The following is a 26,495-nucleotide window of genomic DNA, read 5'->3' on the forward strand; positions in this document are numbered from 1 at the left end:
ATAAAAAAAACAAGTCAGTATTTCAGAAAATTTGAATATTGGTACAGTCCTGCTGAAAAATGAAATCCGCTTTTCCATAAAAGTGGTCAACAGAGGGAAGCATGAAGTGCTGTAAGATTTTCTGGGAAAAACACTACGCTGACTTTGGACTTGATAAAACACAGCGGATCAACACCAGCAGATGACATGTCTCTCCAAACCATCACTGATCATCAGTAAATTTTACATTTCATTTGTAAACCAAGGGAGCAGAGTCTGGAGGAAGAGTGGAGAGACACACAGTCCAAACTGCTTGAGGTCTAGTGTGAAGTTTCTACAATCAGTGATGGTTTGGAGAGCCATGTCATCTGCTAGCGTTGATCCACTGTGTGCCTCATTCAGAAGATAAGACCTCAAAATTTATACATGCATTTTCCTGTGGAACAGTATTGCCAACAGTATAGGACAGTCTGAAGCAGATCATCCTTAACCTACAGCAGAGGATATCTTCCCATTCTTCTAAAATCAAGGGTTTTAAAAAAAGTGTATGCTGCTTTTGTTGTGGCAACAGTCTCAAATCAGATTTTTTGCTCAGATCTGATTTTTTTCATGGATGTGTAAACGTGCCATATGCGTTTTTTTTTTGTTTGTTTTTTCCCCTGATTTGTCATATTTATATGTGGTCCTAAATCGGATACGTATCAGATCCATGAACATGCAACATGAATGTGAATGTCGAATCGATTTTTTTTTTCATCTCTTGGTGAAACTGTAAAAAAACAAAAACAGCAAAAGCAAGCCGCCTGTCCTTTTTTCAACTCCTTGACCTGAGCATGTACTTCAGACGGGCTGTTTGCTCTTCACTCCAGCAAAAGATGCTCCACATATGAGCTGCTAACTCATCCATTTCACCTTTATAAAGCTACAAGTCATCTCTTAAATATGACATTTTTTGTTGTTGGTGAAGAAGGAGATGTTTATTCGCGTATCAGTGTGCGCATGTGAGACGTTTCAGGGACAGATTCTTTCACATTACACACAGATACAGCTCACTTACATTTGTTAATGTGAACCATCAATATTCAAAGAGCCAAATTCGTTCTGAGCAAAAAATCGGATTTGAGCGATGTGGCTTGAAATGTGAACGTAGCCTAATATGCAGACATGGCTTTCTACTAGATATTGGAGCATTTTTTGGAAAATCTGATTGCATTTAGTGACAAGACCTTTTATGAAGTCAGGATTGTGGATGATCACCACCGCACCTCATTCTCAGCTCTGGCTGTTATTCACAACACCACGAATCATCTTCTTCTTATGGTCAGTTGCTGGACATGCTGCAACTCGGAAAGCAGAACAATGTCCAGATGCCACAGTGTAAACATCATCAGTCCTTTTCATACGCTTGCAGGAGTGCCAGGTGCTGATGAGGGGAAACATGCTCTGTCTGCCATCACTGTGACTACAGGCTACTAAAAACAGTGTCCAGTAAGATCGCAGGACGACGGGTGTGGAGAGGGGAGGGCTTTAGAATTTGCCCGAAAGCGGGATTGAGTTTCATAATAGGCGCCTGTGAAGGGTAACACATGAGAGGGGGGCTGGAGGCTTCTGGGTATCAGAGTCTGGTATTCCAGCCAGGTTGCGGGGATTAGAAGATTATGGTCATTTATGTAAATTAGGAATGTTACTACAATTGTCGCTTGTCACTCACGTCTTATCATGTTACTGAGATTTTGTCATTTTTTAGTTTTTACCTTCACTGTCAGTCTCATTCACCCACTGTCTTTAAGAAGATTTTTTACTGAGATTCTGACACCAATGTTTTAATTCAGTTTTGTTCTGTTTTGTTCAGTTCATATTGTTGCCAAATATGTTTTATACAGTATTTTAGTTTCTTCAAAGTAGCACCCCTTGTTTAGATGACAGCTTTTCAGTGAGCTTTATGAGGTAGTTCACCTGCAATGGCTTTCAGTTAACAGCTGTGCTCGACTTGTCAAGATTAATTGTTTGAATTTCTTGTCTCTTAATGTGTTTGAGAGCATTAGTTGTGTTTGTGAAGAGGTAGAGTTGGTGGTATACAGTGAAAAGCCCTATTTGAGTAATGTTCTAATCCTTATTATGACAAGAACTACTCAACTAAGTAAAGAACAAATAACCTTAAGAAATGAAAGTCAGTCAATCTGAAAAATTTAAAGAACTTTGAAAGTACGAAAGACCATCAAACGTTATGATGAAACTAGCAAGAGTTAGCTCTGTTGCACAGGATAGGTTAATCAGAGTTATCAGCCTTTGAAACCACAAGTCAACAGAACCCCAGGTAAAAGCATCTAAATGCTTCACGGAGTATTTTGCTTTGTTAAACACTTACAAGTTATTACATGATTCCTTATGTATTTCTTCACAGTCTGTATGAAAATTGAATTGATTGGATTGAGCAATATTTTTGTTGCATATCGTTTGTGAAGGAAAGGAAACTAATAATAATAAACTGCAGGTGCTTGTAAGTCCACTTTTGACATGTCCTCAATTTAGAAAATCATGGCTCATCAAAATCTCTTAGATTTACAGTGGTAAATTTAAGTTTGTAGTAGGGCTGCAGTATTTATCGTTTAACCATCCTCATCGCGATGTGCGCATGCGCAATTGTCACATCGCAGAACGTGAGACTAAGGCAGTCAAATCAAGCACATCATGTTGAAGAAGTAGATACACAGTGCTGTCTCTGTCTCTGTGTGAGTGACAGGCTGCTGCTGACCGCCTGGCCTCCACATGACTGTGCTTGTAAATTCAGCAGCTGACAGTTTTCCGAAAGCTGGGCACCTCAGTCCGGCACAGTTTTGTGCAGATATTTCCAGTTACAGCTGAAGTCACGTTTTTAATCCCTTTAATCTTTTAAAAGGCCATTTAAATACCTGATTAAAGAATCGATTACTGTCTACTGCCAAGTCTACTGCTCTGACACTAGACAGTGCATGGGTGGGATGGGGCTGTTGACGTCACAGGTCCTGCATTGTTTAGTATCGCGATATATATCCATTAAAAAATATTGCAATATTGTGCAGCCCTAGTGCCAAATCTACTGTATATTAAATGTTATATATGTTAAAAATCAACAGAATTTAAACCATATCACACAGAATACTAAAAACAAGTGTGTATGACACAGCTAGGTGGCAGCAAACAAACACACTCTTTGGATACAGTGCCATATCTACTGGATATTAAATTTTACATATTTAAAAATCCATAGGATTTAAACCAAATCCCACAGAACAAAAACAGCTGTATATGATACAGCAAACTGTCATAAAACTTTTATTTTTATGATGCAGTGCTAAATCTACAGTATATTACATTGTTTATATTTTAAAATACAATAGCATTTAACCCAAAAGACACAGAACAATAAAACAAGTGTGTATGATACAGCAAGATGTCATGAAACACACACACCCTTTATATTTTGGATACAGTGCCAATTATACTCTATATTAAATGTTATTTTTTTGAAAATGCTATAGCATTTAAATTGCATTCCACAGAACAATAAAAACAACATACAGCTAGGTGGCAGCAAACACACACCATTTACATGTTGGATACAGTGGTGTCACTCATCTCTTGAATACTATATTTCCTAGATTAGTTTAAAAGCAGCATAAAAACACATCTCTGAATAATTGTGCATTTTTAAAAGTTCATCATAAAACTGATGTGGACTTTTTGTAACCCAAAAGAACCCATGTGGATATGTGTCATAGGCCCTTTAAAAGATGTGTTAAAAAGTGTGTTATAAGACTCTATCCTTCACTTTAACTCATTAAGTACCTAAGTGACATACACTGAACATCCTGAGAGCATCACTACAGGACTGTGTGAATGTGTGAAAATATAACTATTTTTGATATGATTACTATAATGTTAAAATACAAGTTAGAAATTTAACCTTATATAGTTTGTTACTAATCAGTTATATCTAGCCTTAAAATATTTGCAGTCATGTGTAAGCAATAGGAAACAAACATTTCATTTTTTTTAATTTGGCATCAGTATTCAGAAATGGGTCTGAGCTCTTAAGGGTTAATAATGTATTAGGAAGATACTGAGGATCGAGTCTGAAGAAGAAGAAGAAGAAGAAGAAAAAAACACATGAAACACACACATGAAATGTTCTGGTTTTATTTAGCTAAGACATTGATTACAGGATTAAAACAAAAGCTCTCCAGAACCAGTCAACCCATTTACTCCTCTATAATTGTAATAGTGTGAATCATCATAATCAAGCATCAGTACAGACAAAAATTGGTAAAAGGAAAAAAAGAAAGAATAAACCCAAAGGAAATATTATGTGTTCATGGTGTTCCGAGTGGAATTGTGAATGAAATGTAGTCGGCCACTTCTCCCCACTGTGCTCTGAAATGCTGGAAAATGCAGATCCACGTCGTCAGCACAGTCACCCACAGCAACAACCCCAGCGCTGACCGCTTCACATCTGTGAGGAGCACATTTAACACATTCAGTTACGTAGAAACTTGACAAACTTACATTAGACTCACATTAGAAACATCTGTGTGTGTGTGTGTGTGTGTGTATGTGTATGTGTGTTGCGCTGACTGAAATCAGACAGCTGTGTGAGACGGAATATATGCAAATTTGTTCACAGCACAGTAATTATTACTGGTGTTTCAGTTGCACTGAAGAGTTTCGGTTGTCGAGTGCAGGGTGTGGAGAGACAGATGCATCTCCACTGCTATAACATCACTCACACTTCAAACCACAAGTCTGCTGTGTGTTTAATACTCTATTTTACTGTATATGGCTTGGCCTGATCTGGATCTGGATAGAATCCTGATACTAAAGACACAATTACAGTCATGTGAAAATTTTAAGTGTAAAGCTATTCAATTAGGGTACACCATTAAATATTCGTAGTACTTTATTAGAATATTAGATAATACATTCAGTTACAGTGCATTACCGGCTGATAACGGCACTCACAGAATGCCGTTCAATCAGTCAGTCAATGTAGTCAGAATCAGTCAATCACATTGCAGGGTCGAAACTAACTGTGGTATAATTGATTGTATGCCTATTTACATCACAGTAAGCCATTAACAGTTAATCTGTGTGAATTTCTTTTTTTGAGAACTTTTTCTAGTAGGCCTAACAGCCTAAGAGGTCAATGGTCTGAGATTCTTTGTGTTTCTGGACGTTCATAGTTATATAGTGAGTTTTACTGGGCACTATACCATGCTCCTAACCTCTGAGGGAAACAGAGAGTTTGAATGCTGTGTTTCTGTAACCCCTAGTATGTACTAAGCTCTGGACCACTGAACATCTCAACCCATGCACTGGGCTGTTTTCACATGTTATGTATGTGTTTTGGGTGTTGTGTACTTTTTAATGCCTTTATCACTGAACTATTTAAACCAAAGTTTGTGAAATGTTCTCTTAAGCCCTATCCGGACGGGATAATTTTCTCAGGGGGACGTCTGTGAAAAATATTTCACACTTCTCCTCAGTGATAAAAGTCTAGCATCTGGACTGCAATTGAAAAACAGGAGGAGCAGTGAGTTTTTTTTGGCTTTCTCTGTCCCATGGCATTGAGTTCAGTAGCTCCTCCATTTTCACTCGCTGTTGTTTTTACGTGGATCTCTGTGGAAACGCATGCCCACAGTGTAATTATGGTATGTGGAAATGGACAAGTAGCTATTTTATTTAAAGTGAGGTGACAAAAAATACCAGAGGACCACGGAGTTCAGCAAAAAACAACAGGTAATTGAGGCTGTAATTTTCTCAGAGGACATCTGAGAAAAACACATCCATGGGGAATAAAATCACAGAGGTCCCCTCATAAAAGAGAAAATTACCCCAGGACCCCCTGAGAAACTAATACCGTCTGGATAAGGCTTTAGTAATCTTTCACAAATGATAAGACATTTCTTTAGTTTTATTTGTTAGTATATACCCAATACCTGTAAAATATTTGGATACCTCTTTTCATTTCAATGTGTTTTCTTTATTTCTATGTATGGAGGATTTTTTACATTGTAAATTTAATACTGAAGACTATATGTTAAAGCTATACAGGAACACATGCAGAATTATTTAGTAAAAAAAAAATGTTTAACCACCCAGAATATGTTTTATAATTTATATTCTTCTAAGTGCCACATTTATCTTTGAGGACAGATCTGCACACTCTTGGTTTTATAATCTCAGTGTTTTCATGAGGTAGAGTCACCTATAATATTTTTCTTAGCAAGTTGAGTACCTGGAGGTGCTGAACAATAGTTGGTGCCTTTCCTTAATGCTGTGAAGCTCCAGCTCATCCCTAATCACCTCAAATCACCATCTCAGTTGATCAGGTTTAGATCAGGGGATTGTGGAGGACAAACACTTTTTTTTACTGTTTACTACATTATTCCATTTCATGTGACCCTTAATTGTTTTTATGTCTTTAATATGAAATAAAGAAAAAAACTGAATGAAAAACTTTTTTGACATTACCATGTAATAGAAGTATATTAGAGTAAAGGCAGAGGGAATAAAGAGGGAAAAAAATTAAATGTAAACTTTAAAAGCCTGCATGCAGAGTTGCTGTGCTATGCTGTGTCATACTCACAGGTTTTGATCTGTGGTTGCTCTGTGTAGGCAGGTTTTACAAAGGCCTCTTTGAAGAACCACACGCAGTTAACCAACCACAGGAAGGGGAGGAATGCAAAGCCACCTGCAGGAGACAATAGAAGACAATGCAAGAAAATACAAGACATTACATATTTTGATAAACATTGTGTTATGAATTTAATAAAATGTTTTAAATCCATGCATTTTTCTTTTTCTTTTTGTTATCTTTGGTATCTCTTATATTTTGTTAGCACTGCATATAGCACCATAAGGTTTAATGCCACATAAATGGCACATGGCATGAGATCCCAAGTTATACCTGCATACTACCACACATTTTTTTTTAAAGCTCAACAATAAAGAATTCCAGTACAGACACTAGATAACAAAAACACACACTTTATACAGAGCAATTAAACATCTACAAAAGGAAAGAATGTAATAAATAATTTAAATAAAATTACTCTGACATATTACAGAGATATGACAAATTTTGATCAACAAAACCATTTTGTAGAATTTAACCATGTAAATGAACAAATTATTTTATTTTTATTAAGACATACCCAGGTAATATTTTCTGCAAAGACTTAGTTTCTCCTCATTGGGGATGCGCTCCAAATTCATGATGTCCTGCAAAATATGACATGTTTGAGGATTACTTGAAAAAATATAGCAAACTGTACCCCTTTAGTCAACAATGCTACATTCTGATAGTTATATAAACATTTATCGAGAAAACATCTTCTCATTAAAGCAGAATGAATATGAAGCTAACATGATTCAGACACCAAGTTTCCTTCCCCAAAATGTGAATAGACATCTTGTTAGTTTGGAAGAATACATTTGTATTTGAAATGTTATTTCTTACTAGCACACAAGAGGGCACTTTTAGTCCTCATCAAATAATTCAAAATGCTTGTGGAATCCATGCCAAAAACAACTAAGGTTGTGTACTTTTGAGAGCAAAGTAGCCACTTTGGGAAATATGGACATAAAATAAAATCACAATATTTAGTTTCTTTCCGATAACTATATTCTTGCCAATATGACAAAACATTAAATTGAAAAATCTACCACAACACTTTAAAGATTATCATGATTTTTTAGAATTTTTTAAGTGTGTCAAAAACTTTGAAGGCATTATTGCATATGTTTCAAAACAGCACAACCATAGTAGTCATGCGGGGGCTATATAAGTATCCTCCTTTACAGAAGTGGTACGTAATAAAGTATAAGTACTTCGTTACTGTAATGTGTGTGTTTTTTTTTTTGTTTGTTTTTTTTAAGTGGGAAGGGGTTTTGATTTCAGATCAAAATATAAAATGATAATCTCAGCAGATTACATGATTCTCCAAGCCATCACTGATCATCAGTAAATTTTACATTTCATTTGGAAATCAAGGGGCACAGAGTTTAGAGAAAGAGTGGAGAGAGGTCTAGTGTGAAGTTTTTACAATCAGTGATGGTTAGGAGAGACATGTCATCTGCTGGAGTTGGTCCACTGTGTTATATCATGTGGATTTCATTTTCCAGAAGGATTTGGCACACTGCCCACATGGCTAAAAGTACCAATTGGTCTTATATAATATTCGTATTTACTGAGACACGGATTATATTTTTTTTATTGGCTGTAAGCCATGATCATGATAAAAAACAATAAATGCTTAAAATAGATCACTCTGTGTGATATTCACATTTTGTGGGAGTTTTACATTTGGAACTAAATTACAGAAACAAAGTAACTTTTCAATGACATTCTGACCTTTTTGAGATGCACTAGTATATATGTAACAAAAAAAATCACCATTTGAGGTAAGTATTTTATTATAGTGATATTTCTAATGTGTAGTATGGGGCTTGTGTAACTACTTCTGCCACCTCTGGAACCTCATAACAGGAATTCTGATTATTTACACATCACTGCACCTTTGCTGCCACCTGTCTGTAAATGCTCATACTACCAAAATACACCAGCTACTTGTAACAGTTTATCATTATCAACAAAAACTTAATTTTACTCTTTTTTCTTTACTGGAATTTTCATTTTAAAACGGCAGGTCCTCTATAAAGCCCCTGCAGTAGAATCTGGACTAAACCAGGGCTGACAGTGATTAAACATTCTTCTTAAAACTCGAACAGAAGGACACGAACACCTGTCCTGAATTAAAGGCTGGTTTATAAAACTAAAAGGGCGCTTCGGTTTCTGAGCGGTTTAATCCTACAGGATCTGACCGCCGCCTCTTTGTATCCCAGTCAGGAGGCTAACGGCGGTTAGCATGGCGTGCTAACAGACTCCCAGCGCTTTTCTAATGGTTTCCTTTACCTGCTAAAATACCGGGCAGCGCTGTTTAGTTCAGTAATATACATACCTGTACTGTAGAGCTGGAATCTGAAAGCAGCGAGTTACAAAAAACACATTTGAGTAGGAAAATGGCTTTCGCGACTGAAGAATAACTACATCCGCTTCCTCATGAACCGTGCGACATGACGTCAATCTTTGGCTTTGCCTCATGGGAGATGTAGTTTATGGCAAAATACGCCTTTTAAGATTGACGATTAACACATTTTTTTGTGTGGACCAGAACTCGTCATTTACAGCATTTATTTGCAGAAATGAGAAATTGCTAAAATAGCAAAAAGGTGCAGATCTTTCAGACCTCAATGAATGCAAAGAAAACAAGTTCTTATTCATAAAATGTTAGTTCAGAAATCAATACTTGGAATAACCCTGGTTTGTTCTCCTCCTCCAGTGTTACACACTGGTCTTACACACAGCTTTTGGATAACATTATGTCACTCCTGGTGCAAAAATGCAAGCAGTTTAATTTGGTTTGATGGCTTGTGATTATCCATCTTCCTCTTGATTATATTCCAGAGGTTTTCAATTTGGTCAAATCAAAGAAACTCATAATTTTTAAGTGGTCTGATTTATATATATATATATATATATATATATATATATATATATATATATATATATATATATATATATATATATATATATATATATATATGTGTGTGTGTGTGTGTGTGTGCAAAAGTAAGTGTTCCTTTACATTGTATGAATTAGGCCTATGTGTAGAAGTGGTGTTTTATTTTCAGCAGGTTGGCTAGTAACAAAATATATGGTTAATATTTAGGTTAGCTAGGTGCCTGGAACAGTTGGTGCAGCTTTTTTGGGCATTTTTGCTTGGGGCCCCCACAAATGCCTTGAAACAGCCCTGTCTGTGACTTCCTGTTATGTGGAACTTAGCCTTCAATTTGGAGATGCTGGTATCAGGGCTCACTCAAAATAATGCCACAACTTGGTTTTGTGGAACACCAGCTTAAAGTTGCCTTATCGCACCGACCCTGTCTAGATCAGTCAAATGTGGCATGTTGATTCTTCGAGCAGACAAATACTGATCACTGTAGCAATGAAGGGCAAATGCTTACAGGTGCTGCCAATAAAGTGCCAATCAGACCTGGGTGTATCAGAAGCTCAGAACAAGTATCAACAGCACTTGACCATTTTCTTTTGGCTAATGCAGGCAATGGGGTTAGAAGAATTTTCATGTGCAGCATGCATATAAAACTCAGAGTGATCTAATGTATTTCAAAAAGAGCAAGTACTGAATGCTTTCTAGCAAAATGACACCCTTGAATAAAATGTATTTAGTTAATTAATTATTATTAAGTGTTGGAGTGTTCTTAATACATAACAATAAACTTAGAAATATGAATTAAACAAAATCCAGAAAAGTAAAAAGGCTACAGTATATGTCTCAATTGTGCGTTTCAGATTTTGAGATTCCCGACTCACTAGCTGTCCGAGTGCAAGTTACAGAAAGAGCAAAAATTATTTCCCAGTTTCTGACATAACTTGAACTTGGCATAAGATTATATTTGCCTCCCACTCAGGATAAAGATTTTGTATAAAATAATAATAGTGTAACAAAACTAATAAAGAAAAACTAACAAAAATAAAGAAATGTAACAAAAACAAAGTGCAGCATATTTAATGCATGCATATGAACTGCAAACAAACAGTAAAAAGTAAATTGCAAAACAATTACAAACAGAAGACTTTTAAAAATATCACGATATGTCAAAGATTTTGTCGATAATATTGTGTATGATATGATATGGCACACTCGTAATAGTGAGCACACTCAAAAGACACACACAGTGACATTGTGAGGGTATGTGCCCGGAGCAGAAGGAAGTCATCGCTAAGGGTCCTGAGGAAAAATGCTTAAGGGTTTAGTGGCTCTTTAAAAAATAAAAGCTAATAAAAGCTAAATTCATAATAATTTATTCTCGCATCACCTGCCCACTTTCTGAATACATATGATGCCCTAAAGTTAGTATTTAACCAGCAGCTAGGTTTCTAAACTTTAGTGCTCCACTGCTATAACTATATCTGTATAGGCCTAAACTACAATTAACATTTTAATTTAATAAAAAAATACATTTAATTAATGTCAAACTGGTTTAATGCTGCACTTAAAAGTAAAGCCTACATTTCCCAGAAATCTTCAGCGCCCCCTTTACACACACTCACTCACACACACCACACAACCTCCCTCCCTCCCTCCCTCCCTCCCTCCACCCCCTCAGATCTGGCGCTTCCCCCCTCTTCACTCAAGCTTGAGTTGCTGCTAATCTGTCGCTGTTGTTGTTGAAGCTATGATGGCGGCAGCGGGCTGCGGATCGGCAACCGCGGCTGCCGCTGGAGGCGCGGGGGCTGTGGGGATGGGCGCGGCGCGGGGCCGCTTCCCAGGCCGCCCGTGGTCCTCGCGGAGCCGCCTGCGCTCCGAGAAGCGGTGGCAGCTCGGCCGCTGCGGGGCGGACGAGGTCGGTGGTAGTGGCGGTAGCGGAGGAGGAGGCCCTAGGCCCGTATGCCCGCCGCTTGCGTGCGCTGACGACCAGTCTCACCTGCGCCTGCTCGGGATCGAGGCGAGCTACAAGAACCTGGGCGAGGCGGGCTACAGCTCGAGCGGGAGCGAGGAGGTGAGTGAAGGGGCTGCTGGAGCTCACAGGCCCGCACTGCTGAATGCAGCTTAGCCAGGCAGCTAACAGGCTAACCCATGGTAGCTAAGTTTGCTGGGGTTTGTTATGGGTGCCGTGCAATGGAGCTGCTACAGCCGTTTGAACAAAATGGACATTAGGAGGCGGGGTATTGCCAGGCTGCAGGGACTGTAGCAGAGGCAGCGCTGGCTCTGTTAGCTAGCAGTTCCCTTTAATGCGCATAAAGAAGATGGAGTTTAAAAAAAAAGGAAAGTTATTGAGCTGAAGGGCTGAAGTAAGGCTCAGGTCTGTAATGTGTGCCCTAGCTAGCTTTGCTGTTCTGGTATCTCGTAGGAAACTGTGTGTTTTGTGCTGGTTTACAGGTTTACTACAGGCTGCTGCCCTGTAAGTGTATGTGTGTGTTATCATGGAGGGGGAGGGGGCCAGCCAACCTACTGTAGCTAGGGTTATCATTGTAGCAAGCTAACTAGCTAACAGCACAAGGTGTAGAGCATTTAGTCAGTAAAGCTGTTACTTTGTTAGCTAGGTTACATAGCTAACCTATAAGTTCAGAGCAAAACATGGAACATACGACTTACCAAAATCAGCTAACCATTATTTAAACACTTTAATTAAACTAGAATATAGTGAGGGTGACCCTAATTTACAGTGTAGCCCAGAATTATAACTAGCTAACTACATAAGAGAAGGTTAAAACTAATGTAACTAGTTAGCATTAATAGTATAAATGTAAGATACAGTAAGCAGCTAAGTATAGCAAGGGTAACGTTACTAAAAGTAAGAGCATAAATGTAATTATGAACATATAAAGCAAAATAGGTAAAACTAGGTAACAGCAAAATTAGAGCTACCAAATAAAACTGTCAGTATTGAAAAACAATAAAAAAAATTAGAATTAATGCAATGTGGCACTAAACTAATATCAAGATATTTCAGTGTATTTTGCAGTAAATATATATAATGTTCTACTGCAACAAAACAAAGCAGTTTTATACATTAAATAGACACAACCAACAAAAATAAATCTATTAATGTCTGTTTCAAAAATGTAAAAATTCTTAAAGGATGCTATTTAAATTCTCTCCCATAATTAGTGCAGTGATTTCTAGACAAAACTTTTCAAAAACATTTAATCCAATTTAACAGGTCTAATTACTATAGAAGCACAATTATATCAGAATTATTTCGATATCGTCCAATGATTGCTATTTTAAGAAACATAGCATTGGCAGACATAGCCTGAAAATGAACTAATATTTGCTGACGTATTTATTGTAGCTGAAAAAGGGCCAAGAGATTTAAGCCTTTTTAAATCAGTTATAAAGTTGTACCGGGGTGTCTAGTCTCTCCATAAGGTAAAATATCTATGTGTAATACACAGCTCTGAAAAAAACAGTATATTTTGCTAAAAGTTTGTCATATTTCACACCAGTATATGTACATATTTATTGATTCCTTCCTGACATTTATACAACTGAATAAAACAATAAAAAACTTTGAATTTATGTGTTAAATAAACTTCAAAATAAAGGTGCAAGTATTTCACTTTTGTCTTCCAGTGGTCATAAATCCAAAGTAGAACAAGGTCTTCTGACAGTAAATCACAAAATATAACGTTTGTATATAAACAGAGCATTCTGCTCTAATTGCATACAACCTGGATGCTCATTGTTCTCATAGCTTATATTGTTCACCTAGCTAATGATAAGGAGCACATTTGTCGTGAGTCTATGCGCATGCTGATAGCCCCCCATTGCTCTTAGTTTTTGAATAAAAGCTGCTCACATGTGCGTGACCCAGAGGGGCAATAAAAAGGGCACAGCTTCAGTTTATAGGTGATGCCTCTGCCACAGATTTGATGGTAAGGGGTCTGGAGAACCTGCAGTGCAGAAAGAGGATGCATCCCCAAAGCCATACCACAAACCTGGCCATTCAGATCAATCACACCTTAGTGCCGAGGCTTCAGATGCAGATATACAGTACTATGTGAACAGTGAACTTACCGGTATGTTTCCAAGACTACATCTAAGTCTGCTGGATACTGTTTGCATCTTATCTTAGCTTTAATATGGATAAAAATGGTCTAGATGTTGGTTTATATTTATTTAGAGGCAGACTATGGACATTTTTTCCCGTCTGATGCAGTAGTAGTAGTAGTATTTCAGAAATCAAATTTCAGAATGTCTTTAGGGCAGTTGCCAGTACATTAAATAGAAAATGAGAGAAAGGCAAGAATGGTGTATTTTAAATCATATATAATACAATATGACATGCATTTCAGAATTAAGACCTGATAAGAAAAATGTGACGTCAGTTTTAATAGTTTTAGACTGACCTTGTGTTTGTACAATAATGACATGTTAATGGCATTTAGATTAGACAGTTGGTCCCCAGTATAGATTTTTGAAGCCCTCATTTATTTTTATCATTTTTTTTAAGTATAATATGTTTTTCCTAGTAAAGTAAAAGTAAAACCATTCTAGTCCTCTAGTAGAATTTGCACTGTAAGTATTCTGGCCAGAACAACAAAAGTATCTATTTTCTATAACAAATGCATTTATGATGATTAAGATATGCACCCAGTATTATGATGTCTCCAAACAACCTGTGACATCCTGAAGAAGAAGAAAAAAAAACAAAACAAAAAAACTTCTACTTGAACATATTCATGCATGTCAACATGTTGAAGTGATTGCATAAATATAGATATAAATATGGGCATAAATACAGACATAAATACATCAAATAAAACATGACTTTCACTGCCCCAACAGAAAAGCAGTAATTCGCAGTCTACTGGGCCAAAGCATGGATGGGGGTTAGTTCTGTTTTATTCAAAATGTGAAACACTTTAATGCATTAAATGAATCCTAATCAGGTCAGAAGCACAAACTGCATAATTATTGCTGATTTTCATAATGCAGATTTGAGTAGCAATAGTTTCGGTTTATAAGAGCCCAAAGTGGAATATTGCACTTGAACTTAATGGGGTGTTCAGTGCTTCTGTGTGTACATTGAAGCTTAGATATACAAAGTAGTGTTGTGAAGAAAAAAGGTTTAAACGTTAATTTGTATTTATTAAATAAATTATATACATATTTTATACACTGTAAGATGTTTGTTTTGAACAATAACATTCGTTGCTCACATATTTACAAAGGTAATAATAGTAAAGGTGGTTATAACAATGTATTTACTAAAAAAACATTTCTATTGCTAGTAGGGTTGCTTTGTTTTGTCTGTATCCATACATTCTGTGTGCTTTTACAGAATGTACACAAATACTGACAAATCCATATATTGAGCATAAATATACTTTAAAACACAAAACTCTTAAAATCTGTTCATGTTCAAATGTTTTTTGTCTGTATAGCCTGTAAGGTGTCATGCTTTGTGATTGAATAAATGTTTTTTTGGGGGGTCACTGTGGTGCCGGTTTGATCCCTGCTGTAGTCCTCACTCTGTCGGTGGAGAGATTGGAAGATGATTGATGGAAGGTTGTTATTTATCATATTAAAATAAACACTGTTTTAAATTGAGCCTGTCCTGTCTGTTTACTTTCCAGGGATCTGAATTCAGAGGCTTTTATGCTGGAAAGCAAAACAGCAGTGTTCCTGTACAGTTGAGACGGAATCCTCCTAAATGTAAGTAACAGGATAAACATCTTGATAGCAGTGTTGTTCTAATGAAGAGGTTCTTTTAAGAGGTTTTTATCTGGTCACAAAACGGTGATCTTGATCTCTGTCAGCAGCGATGTATACATGGTGACATGGTGTGTTATGCTTAGCCTTCCTTGGGAACGTTTTCAAAAAAAAAATTGTATCTTAATATGGCTAACTTTTAATTAAAATATGGAAGTACAAATTGACTGTCAGTAGTTTTGCCTTTTATCAAAGTCTAAGTCAAAATTTCTATATTTTTTCTCTTTTAAAAATGTTGCAGGTAATAGAGCATCAGCAAAACCAATAAAGAGGGTATGTCGGAGACCAGCTCCTGCAGCAGCCACACATGTGGAGGATGGTCAAACTCCACTTGATTCAGGATCTACACTGGAACTACACAGTAAAGAGTCTTTTAATCCTGTGTCAGTTGAAGGCACTGATCCTGGCTCAGATAAGCTCTCAAAACCCAGACGGAGAAGAGACTCTCTAAAAGAAGAACCATTAGCTCCAAGGATCACTATCAAGCTGGTGGCTAAAAAGAGAGTGAAGGTGGATACTTCATTACGTCAGAAGTCTGAAAGAAAACCAAAAGGAATCAAAGTCCCACCTGAAGCTAAAGAAACTCAAGGTGCTGTTGACTCGTGTGCACATGTAAAATTAAAAGGAGTTACACAAGCGACTGGTGAAACCTCTGGTGGGATGACCAAACAGGTTAATACAAGGAGGAGAGGGAGGTCTGCAGACAAAAAAGCAGACCCCATTCCTCAGAGATTACCTGAAACAGAAGCTGGTGAGCAGAAAGTGGAGGAGAAGTTGAGGAAATCTGCCCGCAAATCTCAACCTGCACCAGGTAGTGACACTGTAGAGCCGAAAACGGATGAACAGAAGGTAAAGCCAACAAGCTGTGCCTCAAAAGAAAATGCTGAAGTGAAGAAGCTTGTGATACGGAGGCGAAACCGAACAGAATCTACACAGGCTCAAGAAGCAGGAGATAAAAACGCTGAGGGAAGATTGGCAGAGTCATTATTAGAGGTGTCAACAATCGAGGAGACTGTTCCACCTTCCAAAAAGAAAAAGGGGAAGAAAAAGAAAAGGCACCGCAAAGACAAAGTGTCCGAAAACGTTCGAGGGAACCACAGTCGTTTGTCTGAGCAGCCTTCAGGAGACTCTACAGACTTGCAGTCAATCGAGAAAGAGTTTGTGGGAATTCCTGGATTAAAACTGACAAGAATACGAAACCCGAAAGCGAGGTCACGTAAGAAACGTCCGAAATTTATTTGGACCCTAACACTTGTCAAGTGCAAAAGCAAGACAATAAACCCACCCCATGCAAATCTAAGCAAAGCACCAGAAAGCCTTAGCAAAGAGACAGAATCTCCTTCAAAATGTGCAGATGGAGTTGATGTTTCCACAGAGCCTACCCTTACATCTGACGCTGCAGAAATCTCTGATACTCAGAACACTCCGCAGCCACCAGAAAATAAAGAACCCACTGTTGAGGTCATTCCTGAAACACAAGAACATGCAGTAAACTCTAAGAAAGATGAAGAAGGAAAGACCCCAAGAAAAAGTAAGGAGGATGTCGAGACCTGTAGGTCAGAAGCTGTAGATGAAGTAAATCCAGAGGAGGTCACACAGACAGATGTTGTGGATGTTGCAAAAAATCAATTCAGTAAGGATTCAGTTCAGTGTCCTCCACTTCAGGTAAAAGTTGCAGCCTCACCAAGAAAACACAACCATTTAAAGCAGCCTTCTCCAATCCAGAAGGACACAGCTAAACCTGAACTCAAAGACCTTTCTACTGAAGCTGAGACTGAGCTTCATTCTTTAGCAGAAGTACCAGAGAACCAGGTACAAACCACTGTCCCTCCCATGCCCAAGGTAAAGCCCAAATTGAGACAAACCACACATAAGAGGAACCGTAGGCATAAACCTTGGTCAGTACAGAAGCGGAAAAAAACTAAAACACCTACATCTAATCCGAAGCTTCAATCTAAAATTACTGCTGAACCTGAAATCCCACTCACTGAAGCTCAGCCTCAGCCTGAACCTGAACTTGAACCTGAACCTAAGCCAGAGGAATTGCCAACACCACGTGAACAACCAAAACCAAAAAAATGCTCTCGTCAAGCTGGTTTCTCAAAAAGCAGGAGAACAGTTCCAAGAAAAACCCCACAAGCATTGCCTGCTTTAGAAGGGCATTTGTCTTGTGAAGCGCCCTTGGCTGAGGCTACTGAACCCACAATCACTGATAGTGCTGCACTTCCACAACCTCATCCTCTAACAGAAACACAAACCGATGATGTTAAGCCTGAGGAGTCAAAGGCTCCATCAACAAAGGCTGAAGCTGAAATTTTGGTTTTAGAGCCTCCAGCCACTGAAGAAGCACGGCCTCCTCGTCCAGTTAAGAAACCGTTCAAAGTGCGAAAAAGGCGCAGGTCTTTGATTGGACAGAGGTTTAGACCTCGGAACCAAAAGTTGCCAGGAAAGTCCATCGCAAAAGAAAACCGGACCGGAAGTGATGCGTGCTCACCAACAGGTGCCTCTGAGCCAGCAGGACCAAAACTAGTTGGCATACTGAAGACTAAGTACAAAATGCAACAAGTTCCCAAAAGTCTTCCTCATTCTCTTGAAAGCGGTAGAAACGAGGAGAAGTTTCTCGCCCAGCAAGCGGAGAAGGAACATGAGGTGCCGATCACTGATGAAGATGGCGACAAGGGGGCTGCAAATGAAAGAGCAGATCTTGATTCTTCTGACGTTCAGCCTGGTAAAACCAAATTTGTCAAGAACATAAAGCATTTTATAATGCCTGTCGTTAGTGCCCGGTCCTCGCGCGTAATCAAAACGCCAAAGAGATTCATGGACGATTCAGACATGTCAGATCTTCCGAGGAGGCAGAAGAAATGCCACCTGCTAGCAGTGCCGCCGAAGGGAAAGAAACGCGAGAGTGATGAGCGGAATGATGCAGATTCCCCTCAGCCCCTGGATGAGGTAGATGTCCTACCTGAAGCTCAGTTAGATCTCGACTTGTCTTCTGCAGAAGAATCCAAAGCTGAGCCAGTAGATTCTCTAGACTTGGAGAGCTTGTGTGAAGACACCTTCCCTGGCAAGAGACGGTCACTCCTCCGAGACCCCAGTTTTAACTGGCAGGTACTGGAGCCTGTTGGAGCTGAGGTGTACAACTTCGACCAGAACATAGAAAAGGAGTACGAGGCCTTGTTGTCTGCCAAAGATTTCCCATTCGATTCGTTAATTGATCCTTCTCCGAAGAAGAAAAAGAGCTTTAAGAAGCAATCGTCAAACCTGAAGATGGATAAGAAACTGACGGATAAACTGGCGGACAAACTGACGGATAAATTGAACTTTGGCCTTTGTAGTAAGAGTCAGAAAAAGGTCCCAACAGTTGAAACACAGAAAGAATCCAATCCTTCTACTGAAGTGCAAAAGGGTGACCTGGAAAAAGAAGATGCAAACTTGATTAAGTCTCTTTCTGACATTGAGAAGGAGAAAGCTAAACTAAAGATTGAGGATCTGGACACACCAGGAGTTGTTCATAAAGTGTCCATCTGCATGCGTGCTCTGAGCTCCAAGTTACTGGCACAGCAGCAGCAGGAGGAGCAGGAGGAGGAGGAGATGCCAGATGAATTCTCCATTCATACAGACATTTCACTTCCCAACAAGTGCATGGGTAAGTACATCATGTAACTGTTCTGTCTTATATTTGTCTGTCTCATCTGGTGGCTGTGTTAAGACAGCGCCTCAGTGGAGGGTTGGGCTCTTCACACGGTTCTTAAAGTCACTAGACAGGATGAGTCAAAAGTCACACAACACCCTTTAATTTCTAGCCTAAAAGATGGGCCCCCTTCATCTGTGACTTGCTGGGATATTCAGATATGTCATTTTCCCTTTTGTTTCTGATATTAAAAAGGGTGTCCTGTGACTTTTGACTCACCCTGTAGATAGGAGTGTCTGCAGTACGACTAACGCAGTATGACCAAACATTTATAGACTTGGTGATTCACTTGTCATTTATATAACCTATAAACCTTTCACACAGTGGAATCTTTACTGAGGTGGGAGTACACAGCCAGCAAAGTATTTTGTGGTGTTGTGCATATCAAACAAAAACAAGAGAAGTTTAGGCCAGGTGAAATAAGTTTTCAGCCTTTGCAAACCTTGGGTTGTGTTTAACGTATATAAAAACATATATTTGATTTTCATTTTAATAATATCGAAAGATGGAAGCTGTATACCTAATTACAGACTGGGAACCTGTGATTTTTTTGTGACTGCCAAGGCTTGTTCCTTGCACACCTCCCATGAAAGTTATCAGAATTTTGTAGTCTCTTTCTGATGGTACATGCTGTGCTTTGACATCACTCTGGTAAGATCCTGTGATATGTTTGGACTGTTAGAGATATATTTACAGAAATGTACAGTTTCTTTTGCCATTGCTAAGCAGAGATGTGTAGTAAAGAAGTAGAACTACTTCACTGCTGTTCTTATGTACTAAAATGCTGTATCTGTACTGGAGTATTATTTTTCTCCTACTTCCACTCATACTTTTACTCTGATATAGGGCTGCAAATAATGACTAGTAGTAGATTAATCTCCTACTGGTTAATCTAATGGTTCGATTAGTCACTATTCTTGATTTTTTTTTTTTTGTCATGCTCTTAATTTGTACTTCCTACTGGTGAGGATAGCTAAATATTTTAAGTATTTAGACCCCAAAACCAACTTTGCAGTACATTTTGATAGTGTGATCGACCTGTATTAAATTTAAAAATACAAAGTATGTTATAGGAAACATCATGTGTGGATGATACACAAGCTTGATGTTGTTTTCAGGAGATTCTAGGAACTTTTTTTTTATATATATTATTTAAACCTTTTTCCAAGGAGATACCTTCCTGAAATGATTGTTCGTCTAAGAAAATAAAGTTTTTTTTTTTTTTTACTATAACATAAAACAATTTGAATGGAGTGGACAGACTACAGTATCTCCCTAATACTATACTATAGCCTGCTAACTTTAGTTTAACTAATATTATTAATGTTAATGAAGCAGTGAATCCTGTTTAAACTCACCTCAGCAGCTCTCTGCAGTAATTTAACTCTCCACAGGTAATATAGAAGTCAGTGATCAAACTGTACAAAACTAGTACAGACCGACTGTAGAGTATTGTGGAGTCAAATCTGTTTGTGTTTAATGGACACATTGTTGCTATTACACTGCATGCGCGTCTATACTGATCCCATACTGAAACCCCATTGGCCAAGTAAGATTGAGGGAGAGGCCAATCAGGATGCTCAGGATTTGTCACTCTCTCACTATGTGTGTCTTTCTCTCTCGCTCTTTTTGTTCTTTCGTGTGCTCTCTCTCTCTCTCTCTCTCTCTCCCCATCACGCATGAACGGCACATCGACAATGAAATTACGTGCTGTCTTTTTTTTTTTTTTTTTTATAGTCGATGGTCGATTACACCAATCATTGCAGCTCTACTCTAATAATTTTTTTACGTGCTGCATTGTTACTTCTTACACATGCATTAATACTTCTACCTAGGTATGATGCTTAAAGAATTATTCAAAGTTTTGGATTTCTTTGCCTTGTTCTATTAAGCGTAAGGGTATTTTATGTATAATTACTTGCAGTTTTTATGCATGAACTGAGTGTTCTATACTTTAGTTTTTTGGTACATTTATTATCCAATCAACCTTTATTTAAACTTGGGAGTACATTGAGGGTAACCATTATTTAAAGTGTACTGTAAAGTACAGAGCAAACCGAGAAAAAAAAATGTCTTATGTGTTGCCATATCGCAAACAATATAATTTTTGTAAAAAATATCTTAAATATTAGGATTTTTTTTATGCCAATATTGCCCACTCTTAACCAAAATACTATTGTATTTGTAGAAATAATGAATTAAAATATGTAATTCAATGTATTTTTACCCACTTCACAGATCTAGAGAAAATGCTTCTGGAGAAAGATCAGAAAATAGAGAAATGCATTGAGAAGAAGACTACTGCTGATGCTCCTGGTCCAGAGAAGAAAGGTACCACACAGCGGCCTCTTCTCACCGGAGCCAACAAGCACATGCTCAACCTCCTCAAGAAAGCCAAGGTCCAGCTCATCAAGATCGATCAGCAGAAACAGCTTGCGTCATCGGGGGTAAGACTGAAATGAACTATTACTGTGTTACATGACTGGTATTGTATATCTAGAAATGTATGAAAGCTTTAGAAATGTGTTCTTTGGCCTCTTTATATGAGGTCTGCCCATACATACACGTGCACACAAAATGTGTAAAATTACAGACTGTAGTTCATTTGTTATAAGGCCTAATTTAATAACCATTAGTAAATGGCCAGTTTTTACAATCACGTTATCATATTTGGTGCTGGTATAATGGTATCAGGTACATTTCCAGTCAACATTCTCATGTGGGGCTCACATGGGTAGAACATGGGGTTGGTGGGTTTCAGGTGATATGGTATGAGCTCTGAGTGGGTTTGTTCCGTTATTGTTAGTGGGACTCAGTTGGACTTTACAATTAGGCCCCATCATAACAGCAAACCTGATCTCATATAGCCCCCAAAATTGTTTAGAATTGCCTGCTCAAACAAACGCACTGAACCAGAAGGACCATTATCACATAAGTAGTGTTTAAGCAAAGACATCAATCATCAATGAAATTTTGCTATGCATTAACCCATCAGAACTGGAATTAACACCTTAACACTCCGAAGCTTTTTATGTACTAAGGCACAGTATTTAGTGTTTAAATATTAAAGGGATGGTAATAAAAGTGTAATGTGGTTTAGGTCAGGCAGACTATATTATTTTGTACTGTATTATAATATCTGAGAGTAGAGAGAGAGAGAGTAAGACGGCGCGAGTGGTTGAGAGAAAGCGAGTGGTTGAGAGACGGAGCGAGAGAATTTTGAGTTTTTTCATTTATGTGCGTTTTGTGCAATGTATCGAAAACAGGACCCAATTTTTTCCCCAGCACTTGGTAGTACCAAGACTTTTCAGTCTGTGCCTTTTTGGTATCGAATTCCAGTACCCATCTCTAAGCGGAACTAAATGATAAGGCATAAATATAAATATTAAGACATTGTCATGCCAAACACGACTCAGTCTGCACCTTCTATCATTCCTGCTGAGCATAGGAATAATTATGAGCCCAAAGACTACAATCCCCAGCACTCTACGGACTACAAACGTGGCCGTGATGTGTCTCTGGTAGAGCAGGCTTTGGCTGCGTCCAGAAACTTTTGCTACTCCTCCTCTCCTACTCCTCCTTTCCTACTCTTCCTCTCCTACCCCGGAAGAAGGTGGAGGAATCGAGGAGAGGAGAGGAGGAGGAGGAATGGAGGGAAGGAGCTGTAATTGGGGAAATGGGACAGCTGATCCCTTTTAGATAGGATGTTGACTACCGATGAACTGAGCCAATCACAACGCTCACTTTTAGCACATGCCGGATCCTGCCCAGCCAATCACAGCTTCTGAATAAAGCTCCACATACAAAAATAAAAACGAGAGATCAATAAACACAATTCCAAATTCTAGAGATCAAGCTTCAAAGTGCAGCCTGATTAGCCATTGATGAAGGTTGCATATGTAAATATTAAATTATTTTAATAGTAAAATATGATTTCATTGAATGTAATAAAACAAATAACAAATCTTAATAAATAATAAATATAATAATACATATTATATTTTGCATACATGTTGAAGTGAAAAAATATTAGATAAAACAGCATCAATGGAACATTACTGTCACACAGCTAAATATTCAGATATTCCAATAAAATCCTGCTTACTCCCAGGCATTTTGGCCGCATCTCTGGCCAGTGAGATATATATATATATATATATATATATATATATATATATATATATATATATATATATATATATATATATACATGTATATATATATACATATATACATGTATATATATATACATATGTATATATATATACATGTATACGTATACGTATACGTATATATATATATATATATATATATATATATATATATATATATATCATGTTACAAATATGGGAACATTAATAAAGTTTTACTGAGCATACAGCTTATCTAAACAAAAACATATATTAGTGCTTTACTGGCTGTATAATTAGATAAGGAACCTAGTTAATTAATATGTTTATGACGTATATTAGGGCGTTGCCTGCTCCTTGCACTGCTTTTCGCGTGCTCTGTGGGCGTGGATGCAGTGATGTCATTGGAAAATCCTTAAAAGTCTTCCGGAGTAGGATACACTGATGTATCCTTCAATGGAAGCCTACTACAGGAGAATTTTAAGCGGCTTCTTTCGTCTCCTACGGTATTCGGACAGGCGGCAAGATGGCGTCACGAAATCAGTTTCCGGGTCACGGAGGAGAGGAGGAGGATCGGTAGGAAAAAGGAGACACTTTTGGGGTTTCTGGACGCAGCCTTTGTCTTCACACACACTTGCAGGCTATTGTCTAATTCGAAATGCGATAAAAAAAAATAGCGTCCATACATTGTGATTTCAATTTAAAATGATTACTCATTAAGCCCTAGTACTTAGTAACTACAATAAACAAAGTAAACAAAAGTTTAAAATACTGTTTTTATCGAGTTGATTTATTGATTGGGGCTATTTTTTGTGTATAGCTGGCAGAGCAATGGCCTGTTATGGGTTAATATTTCTCTGCACTAGGTGATGTTTGTGAACAGTTAGGCTACAGTCTCTTAACTGTACAGCGTAAGTACAGGGACTAACTGTACAGGCGGTGGTGAGAGTGCACTGTCACTATATGAAGATTGTAATGTAGTATTGTTGGCCAATGCTATGCTTTTAAACACTGAGGAAAATATTGAGTGTTATGTTGTGTAACTGCCAGTAGTTCTGGACCACTGAACATCTCAACTCAGGCGCCGGGCTGTTCTCATATGTTATGCAGTATTTTTGGGTGTTGTGTAGCTTTAATGCCTGTATCTCCTGTCATTGAACTATTCAATCAGACCTAATTCTGTAAGTCAAAACCTAATTCTTAGGAGGGCTGCTACTGATGATGGTTAATTGTTAATTTTCACCTAGTTGCTATTTATAAATTGATAAATTCAGTGAGATTGGTTAAAATTAATATCTCACCTTAATTTCATATGAAGTATCAGAAAGACTGAACACGCATTAAGAAGTCAAGGTCTCTCCTCTACAAGGTCTGTTGTACTAGGCATGAAAACAAACTTTTATTTCTGCGTAGCCGGGCTTAGCAGCAGGCTACAGGCCGGAAATACTCACCTTTGAATGGAGAGATAGCTAGCGCTTACAACTTGATTGGTAAAATTCATACATAAATCACACCTGATTATAAGGCACACTGATGATTTTTGGGGAAAATGAAAGGATTTTATGTGCAAAAAAAAAAAGGTACTTAGATTTTCATATGAATAATGTTTGTTTTCTGTGCATCCCTACTGGATAGACACTTTCTAAAGTTCAGTGTAATAATTCTACACTTAATGAACAGAATTGAATTAAAAAAAAAATGATTGGGCAATAACCTTTTTAAAGAACAATGAACTTTAAATTACTTAGAGTTTAACAATTAGGTTATTCAGACATCAGCTTTAAATAAAACAAGTGCAAAGTGCACATGCTCATTAATGTTAGCAGGCTCTTGTCGCTAACATAAACATAATGGTAATTTTTGAGGTCTAGTCCAAGTATTGTGTAAGGCCTCTGCTGGTCTATTTAAAGGTCTCTGTGATTTGTTTTTTGTTTTTGTCGGCTATTTGGGTTAAAAATACCAATGCTTTGCTTTTACAGCTCCTGAAAGAACGTGGAATTACAGCAACGAAGAGGGAGAGGAGAAAACCAAAAGAGTCTCAGCAGAAAGTCACCCCCACCAAGACTGATAAAACTGATAAAACTGATAAAGCTGATAAAGCTGAGAAGACTGACAAGAGTGATAAGAATGAGAAGACTGATGCCTCTTCAGAACCGGTAATCCCTTTGTTTTTTTTTCCTGTTTCCAATTAACGAATACACTAACATGCCAACAGTCATAGCAGTGTGTGATGATAGTGTTATTCCAACACCTGTTTCAGAAGAGTTATCTTGTAAGTGAACTTGAACTAAAAAAGTGGCACAAAATAGAACACAGATTGTGACCTGATATAAATACATTTAGGCAAATATAAAAATTTTCTGAATTAAAGTGATGATTATAGCGATGATATTCTGTCTTGATTTTGGTGTATTTTTAACTGTGAATTAGGGGTGGGCGATATGTCCCTAAAAGGATATCATGATATTTCATGGTATTGTATACTCTTGATGATATGAGAGAACATTGAATAAAAAAAATATTTCAAGAATACGCTACTGCAATAAAATGAAAATTTAATATTATTATTGCATATGATATGGCACGATATTTCAAGATATAATATCGTTCATACTATTAAAAAATGTTGGCGGTATTATTGCGTACGATACGAAAGGCACATCTGTAATGTGAATCTTTTAGGTTTTTTTGTGTGTAATTTAATTGTGAACTTTTATTATTTGCTACATTATTAATACATTATTTTTGTTAGTTTATTTATTTTATTTGAATATTATTTTAAACAAAATCAAAGTATTGGTAAGTTACTAATGTTTAAAACACAAAAAAAAAAAACTGAAGTAAAGTGATATTAGTTTTAGACCATATTACCCGCCTTTACATCCAGTAATAAAGGTTTTCATGGCTGGTCTGATTTGGTAACACTGAAAGCACTTCTTCTGTTAACAGGTTATTTTATTGAATGTGTTTTGTATTTTTAGCCTCCTGATGGAGAAAACAGAGGTGGGCCACGCATCAAGCATGTGTGCAGAGCTGCAGCTGTGGTTTTGGGGCAGCCTCGAGCCATTATCCCTGATGACATTCCCAGACTCAGTGCCCTTCCCTTGCATGAGAGATCAGGCATCTCCCCCTCACCTGCTGATAAAGGTAACAGCACACACAAGCAGCTGGTGTATAGAGCCTTATCATATGATATGCAGTGGACATACTGCACGCATTTTGTTTTTGGTGCAAAATTGACTTCGGGTGTAGTAAAACATTATAAAGTGTACTAAGCTTAGCTGAAAGCGAACCTCCGTTCTCCCGCAGCTTTCTGAGATCCAGTAATTTTATTCAGTTTGTCCAAACATC

At 37.7% G+C, this 26,495-nt stretch overlaps 2 protein-coding genes across 7 annotated transcripts in view; one reads left to right on the forward strand and one right to left on the reverse strand.

Annotated features, from left to right (window-relative positions):
* Positions 1-4,142: 4,142 nt before the first annotated feature.
* Positions 4,143-9,117, reverse strand: psenen (presenilin enhancer, gamma-secretase subunit). Its single transcript, XM_007239402.4, has 4 exons — positions 8,979-9,117; positions 7,173-7,239; positions 6,605-6,709; positions 4,143-4,471 (listed from the first exon to the last, which is right to left on the reverse strand). The coding sequence occupies exons 2-4, from the start codon at positions 7,231-7,233 to the stop codon at positions 4,332-4,334; spliced, it is 306 nt and encodes a 101-aa protein (XP_007239464.1). The 5' UTR covers positions 7,234-7,239; positions 8,979-9,117; the 3' UTR covers positions 4,143-4,331.
* A 2,102-nt stretch (positions 9,118-11,219) lies between these two features.
* kmt2bb (lysine (K)-specific methyltransferase 2Bb) overlaps positions 11,220-26,495 on the forward strand; it is a 65,939-nt gene continuing 50,663 nt past the window's right edge. For all 6 annotated transcript variants that reach the window (XM_049466797.1, XM_049466798.1, XM_049466799.1 and 3 more), the window contains exons 1-6: positions 11,220-11,601; positions 15,185-15,263; positions 15,562-18,969; positions 21,253-21,461; positions 25,124-25,300; positions 26,126-26,291. In XM_049466797.1, the coding sequence (XP_049322754.1) occupies positions 11,278-11,601; positions 15,185-15,263; positions 15,562-18,969; positions 21,253-21,461; positions 25,124-25,300; positions 26,126-26,291 (4,363 nt within the window). In that variant the 5' untranslated portion in view covers positions 11,220-11,277. The remainder of the gene's footprint in view (positions 11,602-15,184; positions 15,264-15,561; positions 18,970-21,252; positions 21,462-25,123; positions 25,301-26,125; positions 26,292-26,495) is intronic.

Source organism: Astyanax mexicanus, chromosome 18 (assembly GCF_023375975.1).
Source record: "Astyanax mexicanus isolate ESR-SI-001 chromosome 18, AstMex3_surface, whole genome shotgun sequence".
Taxonomy (NCBI): domain Eukaryota; kingdom Metazoa; phylum Chordata; class Actinopteri; order Characiformes; family Acestrorhamphidae; genus Astyanax; species Astyanax mexicanus.